Source organism: Podarcis tiliguerta (assembly GCF_965153285.1).
Source record: "Podarcis tiliguerta genome assembly, chromosome: 10".
NCBI classification, from domain to species: domain Eukaryota; kingdom Metazoa; phylum Chordata; class Lepidosauria; order Squamata; family Lacertidae; genus Podarcis; species Podarcis tiliguerta.
Window position 1 is genome coordinate 57,025,961 of NC_139543.1, and position 21,397 is coordinate 57,047,357.

General features: G+C 41.9%; 1 protein-coding gene and 1 long non-coding RNA gene across 44 annotated transcripts in view; one reads left to right on the forward strand and one right to left on the reverse strand.

Annotated features, from left to right (window-relative positions):
* Positions 1-21,397, forward strand: part of CACNA1C (calcium voltage-gated channel subunit alpha1 C) — a gene marked incomplete at its 5' end in the record, with an annotated part of 496,619 nt that overhangs the window by 365,108 nt on the left and 110,114 nt on the right. For all 43 annotated transcript variants that reach the window (XR_014502586.1, XR_014502587.1, XM_083401690.1 and 40 more), the window contains 8 exons: positions 4,007-4,033; positions 6,048-6,208; positions 8,087-8,312; positions 10,317-10,524; positions 11,933-12,053; positions 14,321-14,435; positions 15,453-15,573; positions 15,693-15,762. Coding sequence is in view for 41 of the 43 variants with exons in the window: in XM_083401690.1 (XP_083257816.1) it covers positions 4,007-4,033; positions 6,048-6,208; positions 8,087-8,312; positions 10,317-10,524; positions 11,933-12,053; positions 14,321-14,435; positions 15,453-15,573; positions 15,693-15,762 (1,049 nt within the window). The remainder of the gene's footprint in view (positions 1-4,006; positions 4,034-6,047; positions 6,209-8,086; positions 8,313-10,316; positions 10,525-11,932; positions 12,054-14,320; positions 14,436-15,452; positions 15,574-15,692; positions 15,763-21,397) is intronic.
* The window catches only part of LOC310659268, a 139,048-nt gene continuing 123,774 nt past the window's right edge, over positions 6,124-21,397 (reverse strand). Inside the window, exons 6-10 of the long non-coding RNA XR_014502688.1 lie at positions 15,312-15,385; positions 14,196-14,386; positions 12,270-12,342; positions 11,053-11,151; positions 6,124-6,220 (exon numbers count right to left, since the gene is read on the reverse strand). This is a non-coding gene — a long non-coding RNA (uncharacterized lncRNA). The remainder of the gene's footprint in view (positions 6,221-11,052; positions 11,152-12,269; positions 12,343-14,195; positions 14,387-15,311; positions 15,386-21,397) is intronic.

Here is a 21,397-nt window from a genome sequence, read left to right on the forward strand (position 1 = left end):
ATTTGTCTAATCTCCCTTTAATGTAATCTACATAGTAGTAAATTCAGTAAATTAACCATCTGTTGTATAAATAAATACCTTCAAAGAGAATCAGTAGGATTGTTGGTTTGAGGTAGAATGTAGGTCTATAAAAATGCTGAATAACAAAAAATGGTGTGAATTACCGCCACTGTTGCTTTGAGAGATCTTAGCTGTCTCCAATAGTTTTTAAAGTCATTTCAGCTAGAAAAGCACACACACTTTCTGTCACACACATACACAAAATTGTCAGGGAGAGCAACAGATGCAAACTAGTAAAGGGTGGGTGGATATTATTAGGTAACCTGTTGGCATGGCAGAGATGCTTAACTGCAGCGTCTAATGCACCAGAGATACAATTATCACATGCATGATGTGTGGAAGAACTGCCACATCTGTTAGCTTAATTAAATAAAATGTTATTCAAAATGCCACTCAGCCCCTTTGGTGAAAAGTAAAGAGATAACATTGAATTTACCCAGTGGGATTATGAGCAATTTTAAATTCATTTTCCCAGTGAGGGCTAGTTTAACATTTTAAGGTGTCCCTAAGCACTAATAATTTGCAGACCCATTAATGTTCGTTGTTGATCTGCCCTCTGTTGCAGGGCAAGGATACCAAGTGGAACCCTTGCTCCTGTTAAACAAACCTACTTTTTTACTTTTATTTCTCTTCTGCACAGTAAGTGCAACAGTTAAAACAACTTTCCATTTCCTCCAGAGACATTAACATATCAGGTGTAATATTCAGAATACAGTCCAGTTAACTAAAACACATTAACCTCCCTACCCCCCAAAGTATAGTATGGTTATTTCTTGAGCTGGTAGAAGTATGGTTTTTCTTAACTGGGATCCCTAAAATTAAAGGGATCCCTAAAATTAAATTCAAGGATGAATTTAACATTGATTCTGCTTCTCAGTGTTTTGCTCCTAACCGCATTTCTCCCTAGACAATTGTTCCATTTTCTTCCTTTGTTAACTTTTCTCTTTGACCTCTTTTCTTCCTACTCCCCAGTTTTCGCTGTGTAAAGGCTGTAATATGTTGCTTTTTCACAATCCTGAGGTGCTTTTCTTTTGACTTCTTATCCCCCCAAATCAGAAACATTTTGATGTCTGACAAACATTTTAAAAGAAATGGGAGTTTCTACTAAAGTTACTGTTCCATCTCCACACCTTTTCTGTTTCCCATCCATATACTTACAGATCTAACAATACACCAACACACTGCCCTGTTCCCCCACCATCACCCTGTTCCCTTCCCAAAATTATTAAGTATTAAACAACAACAAATTGAGTAAATAAATTATCTTCTTTATGGTAATTATCTCTACTCCATCATTTTATTTATTCATTACATTTACATCTCATATTTCCTTCAAGAAGCATACATATACAGTGGTACCTCGGGTTACATACACTTCAGGTTACAGACACTTCAGGTTACAGACTCCGCTAACCCAGAAATAGTATCTTGGGTTAAGAACTTTGCTTCAGGATGAGAACAGAAATCGTGCTCCGGCGGCGTGGCGACGGTGGGAGGCCCCATTAGCTAAAGTGGTTCCTCAGATTAAGAACGGGCCTCCAGAACGAATTAAGTTCTTAACCAGAGGTACCACTGTACCTCCCTCCCACTACCACCCTTGTTTTATCATCACAGCACCTCAGTGGATAGATTAGTTTGGGCCAAGAGTTAGTGCTTGGCCCAAGGTCACCTACTAAGCATCATGACTATAGTGGAAATGTATCTACTCATGTATTTACTCTGAACTTAACCCAAACCTAAACCCAAATATAAACTTAAGTAGCTAAAATAACCTAGCAGCTCAAAAGCACGTCAAAGTGCAAATAGCTAAATAGGTACCACTCCGGTGGGAAGGTAAACGGCATTTCCGTGTGCTGCTCTGGTTCGCCAGAAGCAGCTTAGTCATGCTGGCCACATGACCCAGAAGCTGTACGCCAGCTCCCTCGGCCAGTAAAGTGAGATGAGCGCCACAACCCCAGAGTCATCTGTGACTGGACCTAACAGTCAGGGGTCCCTTTACCTTACCTCTTAAGTTCAAAGTTAATTCCAAGTCTGCAAGTCAGAAAAAAGCTTAGCCAAGTGTTTACTTGGATCCCTTAGTTTCAGCAAATAATGAGAAATGAATAAGCAAAGGTGAATATTTAGCAAAAATGAATAATTTTGTACTTTGGTTCTAGTCAGAGATGGGACCACCATAGTGGGATGATAACACCATTAACCAATCAGTGGTGAGATATGCACCTCTCCCAATTTGCTTCACATTTTGTTTTGGAAACATCTAACTTCTAACCTTATACACTCCCTTTGTTCCTCAAATGTTGTGCATGTTATCTGGCTGGTAGGTTTTTTCTTGGTGCATCTTTGAGCTTCTGTGCTATTGTCAAGATTATTCGCATCATGTTCAAAGCATTGTTATAGGTTCACCAGCCATGGCACTGTCAAGCAAGAACATTTTTGTACTCATTTGCAATGCAAGTGCCATCATTGCACAAGAGTCCATCAAGGCAACAGGTCGCACTCCTGTTCTAATCCCACTGTCATCATCATCATCATTTTTTATTTGTATGCCGCCTTTCCATAGTTAAAAAACAATCCTCAAAGCGGCTTACAGCATAACAAGATTTACATAATTACAGAAGTCATAAACAAATAAACCACATCAAAAAAATACACAACCAAATGGGAAACTATTTCCACATAAATCAAAATCTAAAACTAAGAATACAACATTAATATCACAGTTTAAAATGACATAGGTAAAAAATAACAGCAATTTAAACAAGTAAAAACAAAACTGAGCCCGCTCTGCCCAGCAGCAGCAGCAGCAGCAGCCCTTTATAGAGCCCATCAGGCCTCGCCCTAGGCCAGGTGGTGAGTGGCAGGACTGGGGCCCTCAGGTGCTGAGCTGGGGAGTCCAGCTATAAGTAATACATGGGTGGCAGCTATCTGCCCATGTATTACTTATAACACTAAAAAAGAGAGGTGCACTCTATTTGCATCATCTTTTGCTGGTATCTTCCTATCTCTTAAATATTTTCTTGATGTGGAAACAGATAAGAATGGTTGTCTATATGGGGACAAGAACATTTTGCAGCACGATTTGGGACAGCATTATTATTATTATTATTATTATTATTACCCCACCCACCTGGCTGTATTCCCCCAGCCACTCTGGGGAACTAGGTTGTATAGTTGCTGTTTGCCACATCTATACCAATGATATAAATTGGTGTCTTTTTCAAGCTAGTTTAAGACGGTTATTAACTGTTATAAGATATATGTTACCTTCTACATGACTATTGGTCACAAGATGCCTATTTGAAAATCCTGCCCATGCTGTCGCTGATGCCAGCTGGATGCATGTAGCTGCCACTGTCTGGAAGTCTGGCAAAGAGTTTAATGCCATGTATACTAGCAGTTCCACTTATCTTGCTGACCACAGGAAAAAACCCTGCTTTAAGAAGATTTATAAGCAGTTTTCACAGTGATCATGTGAATCAGTTTCTAGACTGAGCCTTAAAGGAACTAAATCTATGCGATTCAGGAAGAACCTATTAATTACTCAATGGACAGGCTCCTTGAAAAGAGGGCTGGTGGCAGTGGGACATGGTGCTTTTGGAATCTTAGCACGTAAATAAGCCATCAGTCATATCTATCTGATTCCTACCACCATCACATTTATACCCCTTCCCCCATGTTTGGCTATAATGGACAGAGGATAAGCCTTCAACAGTTCCTTCCCACTAGATTGTGGATATAATCCTCAAAACATTTAGAATGATGCAGTTTAGGTGGTTTGCTGCTATATATTATCATCCTGTATTGATTTTTGTCCTCAATGACAAAAATAAAATAAAATCTGTATAGAATCTGCAACTCTTTCTTATTTTGTTCTTTCTCTTTATATGTAAATTAAGAGAACAGATCATATGCTTAAGATACAATTATTATTATTTTTCTCTTTCAGGCACCGGATATCTAAATCTAAGTTTAGGTAAGCACTGCAATAGCTTTTTTTGAAAAAAACAAAAAAAAACCATCTTTACTGAATGAACATTCCATCTATCTTCTTGTTGTTCCTGTTGTAACTAGTAATGGCAATGATAGAGTGCCAGCTAAAGATTTTGATTAGTAGGCTGCTGAGTTACTTCCTTTACTACTCTGATGAAGAGGAAATCTAATTAAGATTGGAGTGGTTAACAAGACTAGCTTCCACATTGGCGCCCCTATGGCCGTTGAAGCCGTGATGAAGCGAAAACCCATTAAGAAAGAAAAGGAAGGAAGTAATTAGAGGAGACTAAGAGTCAGGCCAATAGGTGCAAGAGGCCTGTATGGGGCTGGTCTCCCAGGGCTTCTCCAGGCTTTTCCTTGAATATGCAGCTTTCACTGAAAAGGTAGTTCTTCAGTGATTTGCTACTCCCTCATGAGAACTTCTGAGTGTGTTGTGGGTAGGTATCAAATGTGTTCATATATTTAGTAATGTCATAAGGCAACCATCCCCAATGTTGGCTAGGAATTGGGTGGGTAGGGGCAAGATTGGAGAAGTCTGCCATAAGATGTTGTTCTTTAATAAGAATTGTAAAGGAGCACCTGTTTGTCTCATAAAGTGTTGCTGTAAGATTCACATGTGTTTATAGCATGTTATTTTACTGGTTGCTGATTTATAATGTATTTTGTGCTTATCCATAGCAAGAGATTGAGAGAGATAGGCATGGCCAAGGAAGATGCACATGCCACTTTATATGTGCTTTAAACACACAAACCCAAACTCATTGCCTTTATTATCCAGGAGCCAAGTGTTGCTTGGAAACTGGTTGCTAGGCAAGCTAAATTGTGAAGAGTAGGGGCTGTATAATTAGCTTTAAATACTTGGTGTGGTTAGTAATTACTCCCAGAAATCACTGTGACACTCGTGAGGGGCTGCGTGTTCCAGGAAACATAACATAGCATTGTACTAACGCTCTGTCTCAGCAAATAGTAGCCCTAGCTTTGGGTTCAAAGGACAAAATGCTAGACCTTGCTAACACAGTTTCTGAAAATAATTCTGGGCAAGGCAGTTTCTGTTGTTGTTGGGATCTTGATGGCTGTTAACCTCTGCTATGAAATTCTGAATAGTTGCAATTTATATTAGAGAGACAGGAAAGGGACAACTTTTCCATTGACTTCTATAGGCAAACATTATGGCTGTAGTTATTTGGTAATTGAGAGATTAATGTTTTATGTAAAAGAGCCAGGGGAACATCTGTAGCTGCTGGTAGATGGAGATATAGCATTATAGCCCACCAACACTGACTATCCACCTTGGGGTGTTTAGAGCTCATCTTCATAAATTGGTTTCAAACTGAACAGCAGAAGTTGAACTTGGTGTTTGGGTCAGTGGCCTTGTGTGGTCTTGACTTCCATATGAAGAGAAAGCAAAATAGGAAGCAATAAACAGCTCCTTTTACCCATATCCAAGAGAATATTCTTTTTTAGAGTTGGGCCCAAGCTACTGCTGATTAAAAGGGTATGTGTGCAACTGCAGTAAAGAATTTGCATCCCTTTGCATCCCCATGTAAGTGTCCATTTTGTATAAAATCTCACTATTCACAACTAGTAAAATGAAATTTAAAGATTATAAGGGAGAATGAAAACAGAGCTTGCACTATGATTTGTAGCTTGCTACAAATGTGTGCACATTGTGCAACACAGGCTGGGCTATTCAAGAGACATAGTCTGCCTGCTTTCATAAGCAGTCCATGCCCAAGAGGGCCTCTTGTAGGAATACTATCAAGGCTCTGTAGGCTTCACTGGACCACTGGACAACTATACTGAACAATGTGTAAATATGTTGTCTTTTGCTTCTTTCATTCCATGTCCAGGCAAACATAGAAAACACTCCTCTAGAAAGCTAGGCCAGTAAATACAAATTAATAATTGGAGGTCAAAGGTGACCTCCTAGGGTGTTGTAAACAACTTGTTTGGTGCACAGAGCAAACATAATTACACGTTTCTTTCCATTTTTCAAGCCGCTACTGGCGTAGATGGAATCGGTTCTGCAGACGGAAATGTCGAGCTGCTGTCAAATCCAATGTGTTCTACTGGCTCGTGATCTTCCTTGTGTTTCTTAACACCCTCACAATTGCCTCTGAACATTATAACCAGTCAGATTGGCTCACTGAAGTCCAAGGTATGGAGGATTCTGTTTTGTTAAAATAATGCTGTGTTTTATTTATGAGAGTGTACATAATATTATAGTTAATTGAAATTTTATTTATGTGTGCAGATAAACTGAATTTAGTGTTCAAAAAGTAAAACCATTTAATTGTATAAGCAGCACCGCAACCCCAGAGTCGGCCATAACTGGACCTAATGGTCAGGGGTCCCTTTACCTTTTTTGCCAGGGAAAAATACAAAATATTAAAAACTACCTTCTTGAAATATTCTCCATTCTGCTCCATGGTTCTTATGATTATTTTCTGGCCAGCTAGCATAGGGAAGGGAGAATATGAACAGGCACTAAGGTGCCACTATATGCAGCCCCATGTTCCAAGAGCATAATAATATAATTAATCCATTAAACTAATCAAATAATCGGGTCCCCAGTGCTCTGTGCAACAATACAAACAAAAGAGGCAGACTATGTTGAAACATCACAACTATGTAATATGGGGATGGGGAACCTCTGACCTTTGGGCTTCATGTCACCTCAGAGGCTTCCCATAAGGCCCCCAGGGCTCTTGCTCCTTGAACCATCTCCCTGATTCTGGACTTATCTCCTGATTGTGGCATGTCCTGAGTGTTGTACAGGTTCTGGGGCATGTTTTAGAGTGCTCATTCTGTTCTCATGCAACATGTCCAGGAAACTTTGGCCTCAGTGTCACACTATTCAAACTGAGCATGCACTCTACAAGACATCCAAAATTCCCACATGGGTGCACTTTACAGAAGCTTGTAGAGATGGACTAGCTGTATTTCAGGGAAGCTCATCTGCCATTGCTGATCTTCTGCATTGAGAAATCCCTGATAAGCTTCCAAAGAATCACAGGATTCTTCAGAATGTAGTTTAAAAGCCATTTTTCTAGAATAAAGGACAGTCATAGCTATCTAGTAATTCTGACTGATGTACACAACACTATGGGATAAATCAGGAGTGACTTTTCAGAGTTATATAAGTTATGTTGCAGAGCAATCCCAACTGGGGGGCAGGGAGTTAGTTGCAGAGTGGTGGAGCCTCTGCCATGTGTAAGGCCCTGCTGGCTACTGCCAAGCAGGAAGCAGTGGGGTCTCCCTGCCCCCCATTTTTGCTGCAGCAGCTCCAGGGCTGGTGCAGTAGAGGTACCCAAGGATTGGGCTCTCAAGATCTTTGGGGCTTTTTCTTCCTTACTTTGCCAGTGGAAGGTTACTACCCACCTGGATATAGCTGCAGTGTCTGCCACTGCAGATTCTTCCCAATACCAGCATGCCTCTCTACCAGTGAACTGGTGAGAATATATGCCATCCTAAACCCTTCAGGAACAGAGAGTGTTGGGTTTGCAACCTTAGTCATTTGCAGCATATTTTAAGGGGGAAAACTTATTATTTTGAGCTAATTTATAATGTGGCATTTAGCAGGACCAGCATCAGATGTGTGGTAGAATTCAGCTGCTGAATTTTTCTGAGTTATCAGAAAAGGGAAACAAGAATAGCGATTAAACAAAATTATACTAAAATTCAAATATTGAGTTTGGACATCAAGGGTTACATCTTGTTTTGTTCTATTCAGCTTTAGACCCACTGAAATTAATGGGCCTCAGCTAGTCATATCCATTAATTTCTATGGATGTGCCCTCTGTCTAACTAACATTGGCTACAACCCTAGGATTTGTTATCAACATTTGAAAAGTTGTCCAAAATGTCTGTAAAAACAAAACACAGGTTAAAAGTTCACAGTAATGAATTGTTGAAGACAGCAGTTGCAAGGGATAAAACCTAATTTGAAGATTTCTGCTCTTCTTACGGTCTTTCTGTTATATTTGTCTTTTAGTGCCACTATAATGATCATTATTTGTCTATTTATTTTTATGAGACACTGCCAATAAGGTACTGCTGGCTCTTTTCACGGCTGAGATGCTCCTGAAGATGTACAGCCTGGGTCTTCAAGCCTACTTTGTCTCTCTCTTCAACCGCTTTGACTGTTTTATTGTGTGTGGTGGAATCCTAGAGACCATCTTGGTGGAAACAAAGATCATGTCACCACTGGGTATCTCAGTGCTGAGATGTGTGCGACTGCTAAGAATTTTTAAAATCACAAGGTATTTCTCTCCCCACCCCATACCCTTAATTTTTATATTTAATGGAGTTCATGCAGCCAAAGGGAAATTGCTCATTTCTGTGTGGAAATCTTGTGTGCAGCAATGTCTTAGGCAAATATTACTTTCTGGAATAATTTTTTACCAGTTATTCCATCCCTGACTCTCCCTTCTTGCCATGTGCATGTGGCAGTTTAGATAATATATATCATTATTTGTTTTGTTTACAGACTGTCTTATAACAAAGTTCCCCCCCAAAAAATAGTTTAGTAACAAGAAAGCTAATAAAGTACAGCATAAAAACAGGTCCAGAGAGTCAGAACAAAGTCGTCTCCTGGTGCCAAAATGACATTATGGTAGGCACTAAGTGAGCATTTCTGGGGAAGACAATCCATAGTTGAGGCGCCATCGCTCAAAAAGGCCCCCTCTCCCATAGCTACACTTCACTTGGTGTGGGGCATTTGGAGAAGGGCGTCTGAAGATCTCAGGTTTCAGGTAGGTTCTTGTGAAGAGAGGTATCCATCTAACTACAGTCGTACCTTGGTTCTCAAATGGAATCCGTTCCGGAAGTCTGTTTGACTTCCGAAAACATTCGAAAACTAAGATGCAGCTTCCGATTGAGTGCAGGAGCTTCCTGCACTCAATCGAAAGCCACAGAAGCCACATCGGACGTTCGGCTTCCAAAAAAAGGTCACAAACCGGAACACCGGGTTTGTGGGGTTTAGGAAGCAAAATGTTTGAGTCACAAGGTGTTCGAGAACCAAGGTACGACTGTACTCTGATTCCTAGTCATAAAGTCCCTTTAAGATCAAAAACAGTACCTTGAATTGAATCAGGCTCAGAAATGGACTGAGTGTCAGTGAAGCACTGTTGTGATATACTTGTATTGCCTGGTCCCAGTTAGCCATCTTGCAGACGTATTCTGAACTGACTGATATTTCCAGACCATTTTCAATAATGATCCCACATACAGTGCATTGCAGTAGTCCTCTTTCCCTCCAGCATCTCATAATCATAAGATATTTTGACTCCACAATGATGAAGATTCTCATAACCATTTGCGTGGCTCAACTCTATCTTCATTATATGACTCCTACCTTAGGAACCTGTCTATTTTAAGTTCACCACTAGAGGGCTGTCTCTGGGTGCTCTCATTATTATTGCTGCATTTTACGCACCAGGTTAAAGATTTATTTTAAACCAGACTTTTAATGAAAATGAGTTTTTACCTGCCTTCTCTTTTAGATTCTGTTGAATTTTATTGTGATGTTTTATATTGTAGCTCTAGTGGTGTTTTATCAGTTGTCATTAGGGCTCTTATATATTTTGCACTCTTCTTTTATTGTTAGCTGCCTTGCAAATTTTAATTGAAAAGTGTGGTGTAAGTGTTTAAAACATATAAATAAATTGCACAAGGGCTGAAAGTTATCAAGATAAATTTGAATTCTGCTTTGTGGGATTGGCCTAGTATAAACATTATGATGACCCCACCGCAATTCCCCAGAAACCAAGAAGCCTGGTCCCCTTCATCCAAGAATGAGCACACACAAACCAGATTTTCAACCAATCTGGCTTTGATTCCAAACTGTTTTCCCATCTGTTCTTGTTGGTTTTCACTGAGCTGATCTCTTCAGTGAGGTATTCTGGCTTGCTTTGAACAGCTGTGAATGTTGTAATGAGGTTGGCTAGAATGTAACTTACTGAAGCAGCACCTACTAATTGCTGTATATTTATAACACTTTTTGAAAAGTAATCTTCCCGGCATGCTAGGTGCAGAAGTGGTGGAGGACTTGTGTGTTTTTCACATGTGGCCATAAAAATGCTCATTAACTGCCGTAGGTCACATTATCATAGGGAAGCTCATGAATGGTTCATTTCTTCACAGGCTGTTTGGAAAAGGCATGTTTATAGGCACCATACAGCCTGCCTGAAGGTGATACCTGATGCAGATGAGCAGTATCTGCTTTGGACAGAAGAAATGTAACCACCTTTCTTTTGGCTCTTCAGGTATTGGAACTCTTTGAGTAATTTGGTGGCTTCCCTGCTCAACTCTGTGCGCTCCATCGCCTCCCTGCTGCTCCTTCTCTTCCTCTTCATCATCATCTTCTCCCTCCTAGGGATGCAGCTCTTTGGGGGCAAGTTTAACTTTGATGAGATGCAAACCAGGAGAAGCACATTTGACAACTTTCCCCAGTCGCTGCTCACTGTGTTTCAGGTATGGCTTTATTTGATTTATTTAAATGACCGTAGATTCATTGACAGTGTAACATGGTGAATAAAGCTCTTGTGCCAATAAAAATTATAATAAACATTCATTAAAAGCCAGTTGGAGTTAAAAATAATAATTTTGCAGCATTTTCTAAAAGCCAAAGGTGGGCCTTCTTGGGGACATGCTTTTCATAACAAAGAGGCCACCTCTGAGAAGTTCTATAGCTTAACATCTCATGGAGATCTTAATACAGGAATGGGTTTCTTATAGGGAGAAGCACTCTTGGGAGATGCTGAGGTCAAGTTATTTAGTTAACAACATTGTGGGGCTACTTCAAACCTACAGAAGCAGCATGTGGTACAATCTTAGAGGACTGTACCATTTTAGACTAATGCTGTGAGATCTCATAAAAGACTCCCTGCTAGTAATCTGCACAAGAGATGCATTCAAGCATAAATTTCTGGTGTAGATAGGAGATAACATGTAGAAGTATTCAAATCTGCAATCCCCAACCTGAAGTGGTACAGTTCTTACTAGGGATATGCAGCATCTTCAGATGAACCCTAAGTTGAATCAGGGGACTGGGGGTGGGGTGAACTTGCCCTATGCAAGGCAGGATCTCTGTGAAGCCTTCTGTGTGGAAAAAAAAAAGTGATTTCAATGTTACTATACTATACTGGTTGCATCCTTCCTGTTCAGCTAGCTAGCTAATGTAAAACAGGCACACCAGAACTTAGTTTGCAAATCACTGTGAGTTCTGTGCTTTTGTTGTGGGGCACACTAAGGCTTTTTGATTTTCAGATAGTTACAGCCATCCACCAGTACAGGGACAGTTTCACAGATGACTCAGAAATTGCTATTAGAACATCACACTCTCACTGGGGATGCCACAAACACCTGCAATATGATTATTCACACTGCAGTATTTTCCTACTTCTCCTCCCCGTCATATTTTATATTGCCCCAGGAAAGAGTGTCTCGGTACTTCATTTGCAGGTATGGTGCTGCTAATGTGCCTGTTCTAGACTGTGCTCATTATGCCTAAAAGAGCACATCAGATGTTAACATTAAATCTACTTTTCAGCTGTGTTCCCAGTCAAATTTTAAACAAGTCCTTAGTGTGTGATATCTATGTCACAGGTGTCACCAGAGATCCTACAAGACATTTGTAATGTCAGTTAATGTGCAAAGACAAGCTACTGTACAGATGATGGATAAAGATGCCCGTTCCTGCATGGCAAATGCCAAGGCACTTCCCCTCCATAACCCTCATTAAGAATGGAGGTTGCAGCACATGTTAGGGAGGGCTTCTTTAAGACAGAATTTTGTGTTCTCTCTAACAGATTTTTTTGCAGGTTTTCTGCAGGCTGTCTAACATTGTGTGTCCCCCTATTGGTGGGAATGTGTCATTTAGATCCTGACTGGGGAGGACTGGAATTCGGTGATGTATGATGGGATCATGGCTTATGGCGGCCCCTCTTTTCCAGGAATGTTGGTCTGTATTTACTTCATAATCCTCTTCATCTGTGGAAACTGTATCCTTTGCTACTACCTTTGTGTTCCTTAACAACTAGGCTGAACCTTAGGGACAGCATTAGAGGTTGATATGGTTGGGCACATGCTGAGGTCCATGACTGAGCCAAAGGGCTACTGCTAACGGGCTTCTTGGCCCCTGATGCTCTTCTCCCTCACTACCTGCACCTACTTCCTCACCTAACTTTTCATTTTGACTGAGTATGTCATTCTCTCACCTGCTGCTTCAGGAGGGATAGATGGATGAGTGAGTAGAGACAATAGGGAGGACAGCAAAGAGATATTTGGTACCTTAAAGACAAATACATTTTTGTTACCTAAATTTTCATGAACCAGTACCCATTTTTTCTGATGCAAGTAATGTTGAGGAGCAGAGCTGAGGAGATGCAGTTAAAAGAATCAACAGCAGGTGCAGCCCACAGTAATGATAGCAATGAGCAGGTGACCCCACTGAGGGCATATTGCAGGATCTTAGTAATTCAAATCCTGAAGCTGGCACTTAAATAGTAAGACCCTGCCACTTACTACAATTTAAAAAATAGCAAAAGGAAAGGAAAGGAAGATTTTTGAAGTACAAAAAAGAACGATGTTATAATTGTTTTATTGAAGATGCTTACATTAATATACTGAAAAAGTGAAGTTTTTGTTACAAAAGTGGATATTTTAAAAAATGGAAATTTCTTTGAAAAGAAAACCCATCTTAAACTATAAGAAATAATATGAAGAATTGCAGCATTCTATGTATTTCTAACTAGTATGGCAGCATAGCGCTCAGCTTTCTTACACTGATCACACACGTCTTCAGAAAAGCACCAAATTAGCACCATGTGTGGACTAACACATGATGATTTTCAGATATGGAGGTGTGTAATATTGTGCATGTGTTCCATATGCAGCTCATTTAATATTTGAATATTTGAATATTAATGACACATGATGAGTCGTTAAACAATTGTGCACATTCCCATTGATGTGCCAAATGTACAAGAATCATTTGCAGATCTGGAGCAAGTGATATTGTACCAGGGTGGGTGGGCCATATTTCTGTGGACAATTTTCTAATAGATCAAAATTTCATTATGAACCCACTAGATGTCATGGACTGGCTGGATGCAGAGGAGTGGTGGGAGGCACCTGCCAGGGAACCCCCCAAGGAAAGAAGGCGCTGATCCATGGGATTGGTAGTGGGGTGACAGTGAGTGGTCAGAGGGAAAAGAGCGAGCAGACGGGGTGGGGGATATCAGAAGCTGAGGAGGTGACTGGGTTTAGTGAGCAGGAAGAGTCTGTGGCAGAGAGCAGTCCAGAAACAAAGGCAGAAGAGGAGGCTAGAGAGGAGAGCCAAGAGGCAGAGATGAGTCAGGCTACTGAAGAAGCCTGGGGGGGCTCCTCCTCCTGTGACCAGTTCTTCTTCCCTCTGGTCTCCTAGAACCAGAAAAGATATGAAAAGGACAGAGCAAAAACAGAAAGGGCATCAAGAGTCTCGGATTGCTTGGAAAGGGCCAGGGGAAGAGGAAACTTAGGGAGTTGTGAGAAGGTGGGGACCTTCAGTCCTTGCAACTGCCTCATTGGGGCAAGAACTACTGGGAAGAGTTGCTATACTCACTGGCCCTGGCCTCCTGTGCTGTTTTGTTTCTTTGAATAAAGAGAGTTAGCTTTACTGACACGATATGAGTTATTGCTGACCTGTTCCTGACACCTGCCCTGACACTATATAGCCAACTCTCAGAACAATATGGCCAGAACAAAAACAGGAAAGTGAGTGCAATGGCATGTTGTAGGTCAGGGGTAAGGAACCTCTGGGCTGTGGGCCTGATTAGGCCCACCAGGCCTCCTCATTAGACTCACAAGGTCATTTTATCCAAGCCATGGCCACCAGTCTTACACCTGACATCATATAAGGATCAGGTGTGGGACAGATAAAGATGGGGCTTGAACAAAAGGGGCTTTGAAGCCGCTGCAGGTCAGCTGATCAATGGTGCCTGTAAAGCCATTTGTGGAGCAATTCCCCCGTCCCAACACTCAGTTGATTATCAATGCTTAGGAAGTGCTGCACACTTTTCTGGCCTGCAGTTTGATTTCAACCTCTGCAGGCAAAAATGGACCCCTGGACATCAGGTGATTGACAGGTAGGCGGTCCCACTCACCTGTCAAACTTGGCATGCTGGTCTGTGTGGAGCTAAACATCATTCCCACTGGTCAGATCTAATTTCCAACCTCTATAGTTGGGGCTGCATCTAAACATGTTTTCTTTAATGAAACATGCAAACAGACATCTTGCTGAATGTCTTTTTGGCCATTGCTGTGGACAACCTTGCTGATGCTGAGAGCCTGACATCTGCTCAAAAAGAGGAAGAAGAGGAAAAAGAAAGGAAAAAACTAGCTAGGTAAACCCTTTGTTTCTAGTTTGGTATAAAACAATATCCCTAGATGGTTCTTGAGAGTAAAGGTATGTCCAATCAGCCACATTTTATATCCCTGGTTTGGTATTGTAACTTACAGGTAGGATAAAAGTAATTACCTTCCCCTTCTGTGTTCATTCTGATAAGCCAAATATTCAAATGGCAGAGTTGACACTGGTACTGGTCAACCATGTTGGCTCACTAGAGACTAGTGCTTCCTGTGGCTTGGTTTTAAACATCAGAGAGGCAGAAACCACTCAGTGCCCAAAATTAATGCTTCTGGGCATGTGTGTCTCAAAATGGATTTGGTGGTTATATGTTATTCAGTCAGCATCTATTAATCTTTCAAATTCTGTAGAAGCTTTCATCAGATGAAAAGCATCCATAAAGGGGGTGGAGAGAGCGAAAAAGAATGAAAATAAGTTTATTTCCCCCTCTACTCCCTGAAAAGCCCCTCTGGAAAATGGGGGCCATTCTGAACTGCATGGGATGGGGCATGGGAGCTGCAGAGGGGAGGGGAGCATGAGAAACTTTTCTTCCATGAACTTCCTTAAATTATCTTAGGCTGCAAACCACTGTATTTTAGAAAATCTCTTATTATATAATTAATGGCATCTCACCAGCTCATCTTAATGAGAGGTGAGGTCTGTGTTATAATAGAAATGAAATGGTTGAGCAGATAGCCTAGGAGGGTCCTCAAAGCCATCCCTTTTCATACTTTAATGACCTCCTATGAGAAGGCATTATTTTCTTCTTACAATACCAAATTCTTCTTCATGAACATGAAACAGACATTGTTCATTGGAGTTTCAAGATTTGGGGGGGGGGGGGGCAGCGATAATAAAGGAGATAGGGGAACACCTCTGCCTCATGTTCTTGTCAGAATTGTACCAAGTGCTTGTTGACACGATAAGCTATGCAGTACTCATGGGAGTCTGTAACAGAAAACACCATTCCATATTTTGCAAACATTTGCATTTCCTTTTTTTGCTGAATTATTAGGACTGCTAGTCCTGAAAAGAAACAGGAGCCTGAGAAGCCAGCTGTGGAGGGGGAGACAAAGGAGGAGAAAATTGAACTGAAATCGATCACTGCCGATGGAGAATCTCCACCTTCTAATAAGGTCTGCTGCTTGTTACCTTCCTACTTGCTTTGCCAAATCATATTTATGAATGACTGATCAATAAAATGGGATAAATGAATAAAGCAAGCTCTATTATGGTTTTCCCTTCTTTTTGTCAGAGCAATGTAGATGAATATCAGCCTAATGAAAATGAAGAAAAGAATCCTTATCCTACTACAGAGACACCAGGTAATTCACTGCTGTGCTCACTTTTTTCCCTCCCACTAGCACAAGAAGCTGAAACTTAAAACACCGAAGGCAGTTCCAGCTGCATCATAAATAGATCCATATCACCCAATAAAAGATAACCAGCTGATAATTGTACTTGGCAAGATGGAATCATCTCTTTAGTTCTATGGAAATAACAGGTATTTGCCAGATCCAGATGGGAGACATTCCCAGATTGAGATGATGCCTCCTACTGGAGGATCAGGCAGGGTCATTTCAAGCCTGTTGCCTCTTCTCCAAAGGGAGGAGTCATCTTTCTAGCCAGACCAACCCTGCCTGTGGTTGGCGAAGGCTAGGTTCTTGTGTATTCTTTCTGTCAGTCAGTTTTTTCTGTCCCTAACTTCTCTCCTTTTCTTGTGGTGCTATTACTCGGATCTATGAGTGTTTTGGTTTTGGTGTTTTCTCTTCTCTGGTGTTTATTTTTCTCTTGACTTTTTTGTTTCTGTTCCTGTCTTTTCCTTCCCTGGTTGCTGTGCTTTCCCTCCTCTCCTCATTGTTGTCCTTTCTGAGTGTTGTGGAGGAAGGGGAGAATTTCTTTGGATCTGGTGGGTCTTACTAGATCCTGGAATGCGTTGTACCTCTGATGGGGCAGTCTTTGGGCACTGGAGTGCGGTGGCATGTCCACTAACAAGCAGGAATGCTGTTTTGTTTTCTCTTGTTGCTTGAAGCAGCTGTTTTCCTCTGTGCCTTTTTTTCCAGATGGTCCACAATAATCAACCAGCATGGCCATCAGCGTTAGACTACTCCCACTGTCAGGCTGGTGATTGCCCAGTCATTTGGTGGTTTCTGGCATTGTTGTGATCCCAGCTATATAACTAGCAGGTATACTAGTGCCTGGAAGTAGGGTTGTTATTGCACACTGTTGACAAGTGGTTTAGCATGCTGAAATTGTTTTCCATCTTTTCCCCCCTGAGGTTATGGGAAACTGTATTTTTGATGGTTTTATCTCTACTTTATGTGGGCTCCTGCTATTATGATTTCCCAACAGTGAACTTGTCTGACTGCAGAACCTCCTTGGCTAAGAGGTCTCTGTGTTTGAACCCATCTTTGTAGCTTTAGACCAGCAGTGCATACATCATTACTACAGAAACTCCTGGTGTCTTTTCTTGGGAAGGGAGAATTCCCTTGTTTTTTCTCCTGGGTCAGGAAGTTTATTTTCCAGGAGATTCAGAGAGGCTGAGTATTCCTTGCAGTTTAGTTCTGAGGGAGGGGAGAGGAAGGACCCCTTCTACAAAGTCTTAGAAGCGTCATAAGAAGAACAGGGGGCAGCAAATTCTAGTTCTGTGGGATCCCCCCTCCTCCCCTTTCTTCTAGGGCTGTTTCTTGAAGTCAGTTCAGGTCTCATGGTAGGAAATGTGTGGTGGAGACGGGGGCTGTGGTTGCTGTGGCATAAGAGAGTCAGGAGCTGCTGGTCCTGAGGCTAGAAGGAAGTATCAGCAGGCAACTCTGGTGGTGAGCTCTGAAGCCCCTTTTTCTTATATGGACCCCCCCCCATTCCCCCTGCCCCCCTGAGAGGAAGGGTAGGTGAGGAAGGGCTGGAAGTAGTTCAGTCTGAAAGTATTTGCTTCTGATGTTTTTCTGGCCCTTTTGGCCAAGGCTCACAGGGTCCTAGAACTGACTTAGGAAGATCTTCATGTGCAGCCTTTCTCCTCTCAGTCCTTGGATGTGGGTACAAAGAGGGTCTTCCCTACTTCTTTGAACAAACTCCTGCATGTATCCAAGAAACATAGACACCAGAGCCATCTTAGACCTCAGCAGGCTCAGCAAATGTGTGGAGAAGAAATGCTTCAAAATGAAGACTTTGAGGTCCATCATGGCAGCACCAAGAAGGGGAAACTGGATGACCGTAACTGATGTCTCCATGTCTCAATCCAACCTTCCACTGGTGGTTTCTCCAGTTCACCTACAGTCAGGATCTCTACCATTACTGGGAATTGCCTTTTAGTCTCATTTGGCAATGAGAATCTTCACCAAGGTATTGATAGCACTGGGCCCATTTCCACACCAGAGGCATTTGCAGTCATCCATATCTGGTCAACATTCTGATCCATGCTCCATCTAGGGGACAGGTTCTTCAAGTGACCATGGCAACAGTCTCATGCCTGCATGACCTGGGGTTTGTGATTAATGCGAAGAAGAGTGCCCTCTCTCCCACTTAGTATTGGGCACACCTTGGGGTTTGTCTGGACACAAATTAGTTCTCCATGTGTCTGACATTAGAGTGGCAGCACTTCATCTTGCCCTGGGCACTGCTTTAGTGGATTTGATAGCTTGGTGTCATGTTTTGACTTTGTGTCATGGACTCAGTTGCACACTCGGTCACTGCAAAGACCGTTAACAGAACCTCACTGCAGTGAGGCATCATTTGCAGGTGGAAATCCTATTGACAGTGAAGAAAGAACTGGTCTAGTGACTGACTCCATGGCACCTAACTGTGGATGTGTCTCTGGAGGAGCCTTCCCAATTGGTGCTCATGACTTGTATATCTGCAGTTGAGGAACTTCTCTAGTTAATAAGGCCACTCAAGAGGTGTGGACCACTGAATAAACACAGTTCAGTATCAATGGAGTTGGACCCAAGCAACTGGAGATGGACATCTGGGGCCATCGCCTTATGGTCAGGATGGATAAGCCATCTGCCAAAGCTCACATCAGTTATCAGTGAGATGTGAGATTGATGGTGGAGACGGATAAACTTCTGAGATGAGTAGAGCAGCATTTACTCAGCTTGAAGGTAGAACATTTAGCCAGAGTGGACAACCAGACAGCAGACTGGTTCAGCCAGGTATCAACAAGGGAGGCCAAGTGGCAATGAAAACCCCTGGTGTTTTGTCTAGTAGTGCACTGTTTGGATCAGTCAATAACAGATCAGTTTGCTTCATAGAGCAATGCTCAGCTCAATACCTTTCTCTTGTTTTCAATCTCTGGGATCATGGGGTGTGGATGCTTTAGAGATTGAATGGCCTCTGGGATTGCTATATGCCTTTGCAATGTTTAATGCAGAAAATGCTTCAGAAGGATCATCAGTGTAGGCTAAGCTGATCCTGACGGCCACTTACTGGCCAAGAAGGCCTTGGTTTCTGCACCTGGTGAATTTGGCAGTGCAGGATCCTTTAATATTGCCAGTTTGGGAGGACTGAGCAGTGTACTGGCTAATCTTGAAGGCCCACCTTTGTCTGCTCACCCTCTTTGTAAAAGATTTATTAAAGGTGTGGTACTTGTTGCTCCTCCACTTGTCCATAGATTTTTTTCTTGAAAATTGAATTGGGTGCTCTCAGTTCTTATGGGACCTCTTTGAGATGATAGCCACTTGCACTCTGAAATGGTTGACCCTTAAAGTCATATTTTGGGTGGCTATCCCCTCAGCCAGATGTGTTGGAGCTGGAAGCTGACCCCTCCATTTTATTTTACGTCCTGATAAAGTGGTTCTTTGCACAGACCTAGCGCTCACGCCTAAGGTGAGTCACAGGAAGTGAACCTATCTTTGTTTGGTAAGAATCCTTCCTACTCCCAATAATGTGAATAGCATACTTTTTCCATTTTTAACTCAAGAGGTCATTCAATTTCAGGAAGTGGGTGTAGCTGTTTCTGTCTTATTTGGGCTTCTCTGTTGGGGGGGGGGAAAGTCTCATCATCCTCCGTTTCCCTTTGACTTCAGGAGGCAGTTAGTGAAGTGTATTGTTCACTGGGTCAATTGCATCCCAAGTCATCACAGCTTATTCTTTGAGAAGTGCTGCAGTCTTGGTTGCCTTGAAGAGAACTTTTCTGGTGGGTGGTATCTGTAGGACAGCTATGTGGGCCTCCCTGGCCCTTTCTCTAGACATCACAAAATTGTTTGTTTTGTGGTGGCTGACACAAATTTTCATAGGACTGTGTTGCTGAGGCCTATGAATGAGTAAAGTGATTGGCAGAGGAAGTCCACTCTGGGTTTCTGCTTGCACCTATGTTATATGCCAGTCTAGAAATGCCTTCCATATAGATTTGGCAAAAACAGAAAATTGTTTTACCATAAATTTCTGTTTGAAGATCCAGATGGAAGACATTAAAGACACCTCTCCTTCCCCTGCTTGCATTTGGCAGGGAGGGAACTAGGTTATGGATTTGCCTGCTTTGTCACATACTGTTAGGGCTTCCTTTTCCATCTTAGGGAATTATCTTCTGCGGGTGGTGGAGTAAGGGGTTCCTGTGTTGTTTCTGGCAGTTCAGTTTCTGTTCTTTGTCTATGTCTGGGTTTTTCTGTTTTTTCCTGTGAGTCTTTTTCAGTTAGGCTCAGGGTTTGTGGTTTACCAGTCGAACAATCGATTTGGGGTTGAGGAGTTGTCTATGCTTTCTAGAGAGGTGACTCCTCCCCCTGGAGAGGAGGCAAAAGGCTTGAAAGGACCCTTCCTGATACTCCTGTAGGAGACGTCATCTGAGTCTAAGAATGTCTTCCATCAGGATCTTAAGAAATTCATGGTAAGACAAATTTCCATTTTTATTATACAGTATTGTATGTTATAGTCGCAGCTATATGCAATCTGTGTTACAGCTGTGAGCAGCCACTGGTATGTTAGGTTTTACAGCCTCACCAGCTGAAAATTAAGCAGGTCTGTATATATCTGCTTAATTTACATGTCTTTTCTTGTTTCTCCTAGCCAAGGGGATGGAGCAAAAACCTTGCTGCCTACCCACTAGAAAGGCAACTGGGGGTCTACTCACATGAGCATTGGGTTTGTGGGAAGATAATGTGAATTGCATTATATACCATGACTCCCTTTCTGCGATGAGCTCGTTGTACATGCCTGATATTGCTCAGTTGCAGGATTTAATGGCTTTCAGCGTTTTTTCAAAGGTGCCGTTTTAGTTCTACCTAAACACTGGTGTGCCAGCCAGTGGATTAATTTAGCCACTGTGTACAGAAGTTGTATAAATCATTCCTGAATCAGTATGGTTTAGTAGGCAGGATGTTTGACTTGGAAACATACGCAACTATGAACTTGTTTGGTGGCCTTGGATAAACCAGTCGGCAGTAGCAGTTGGTAGGATAGGGTGGGCTGTGCTATTTATCTGGCTTCTCATTACCAGTGTTACTGCTGGTTATCAAGGAGAGAAGCAAGGCAACAGGGAGGCTGGTGTGGTGCAGGCACAGCAGTGGAAGTACTGTGTCTACACCTCACCAATTTCCTCACTCCCTTCACCACTCGATAGCAGGCTGCAACCATAGAACTGGGAAGCAAAAAACAAACAAACACATTTTGGCCCATTACCTCTGACCGCTACTCACTATATGTCTCAGTACTTCTGACTCCATCTCTGAAATGAGAATGAGAGTGGCTTGCTTTGTAGGGGAGTTTTAAGTATGAATCTTGTCTTTGTACATTATGTATTTTCACCTCTTAAAAGCTCTAAAGAAAACCTCAAAAGTTACCAAAACATATTCTAAGACTGCTATGCATGAAATATTTGTCTCAAGACCAAACTAGGTGTTAATACCAAAACTATGGTGGAAGTCTGGAAAACAGCAGGGAACTCTAACCTTTTCTCCTCTAACTTAAATTTTCCAGCTTAAAATAATCTCCCTAGGCCACAGCTTCCCCTGCAAGGAAAAAAGTAATGGG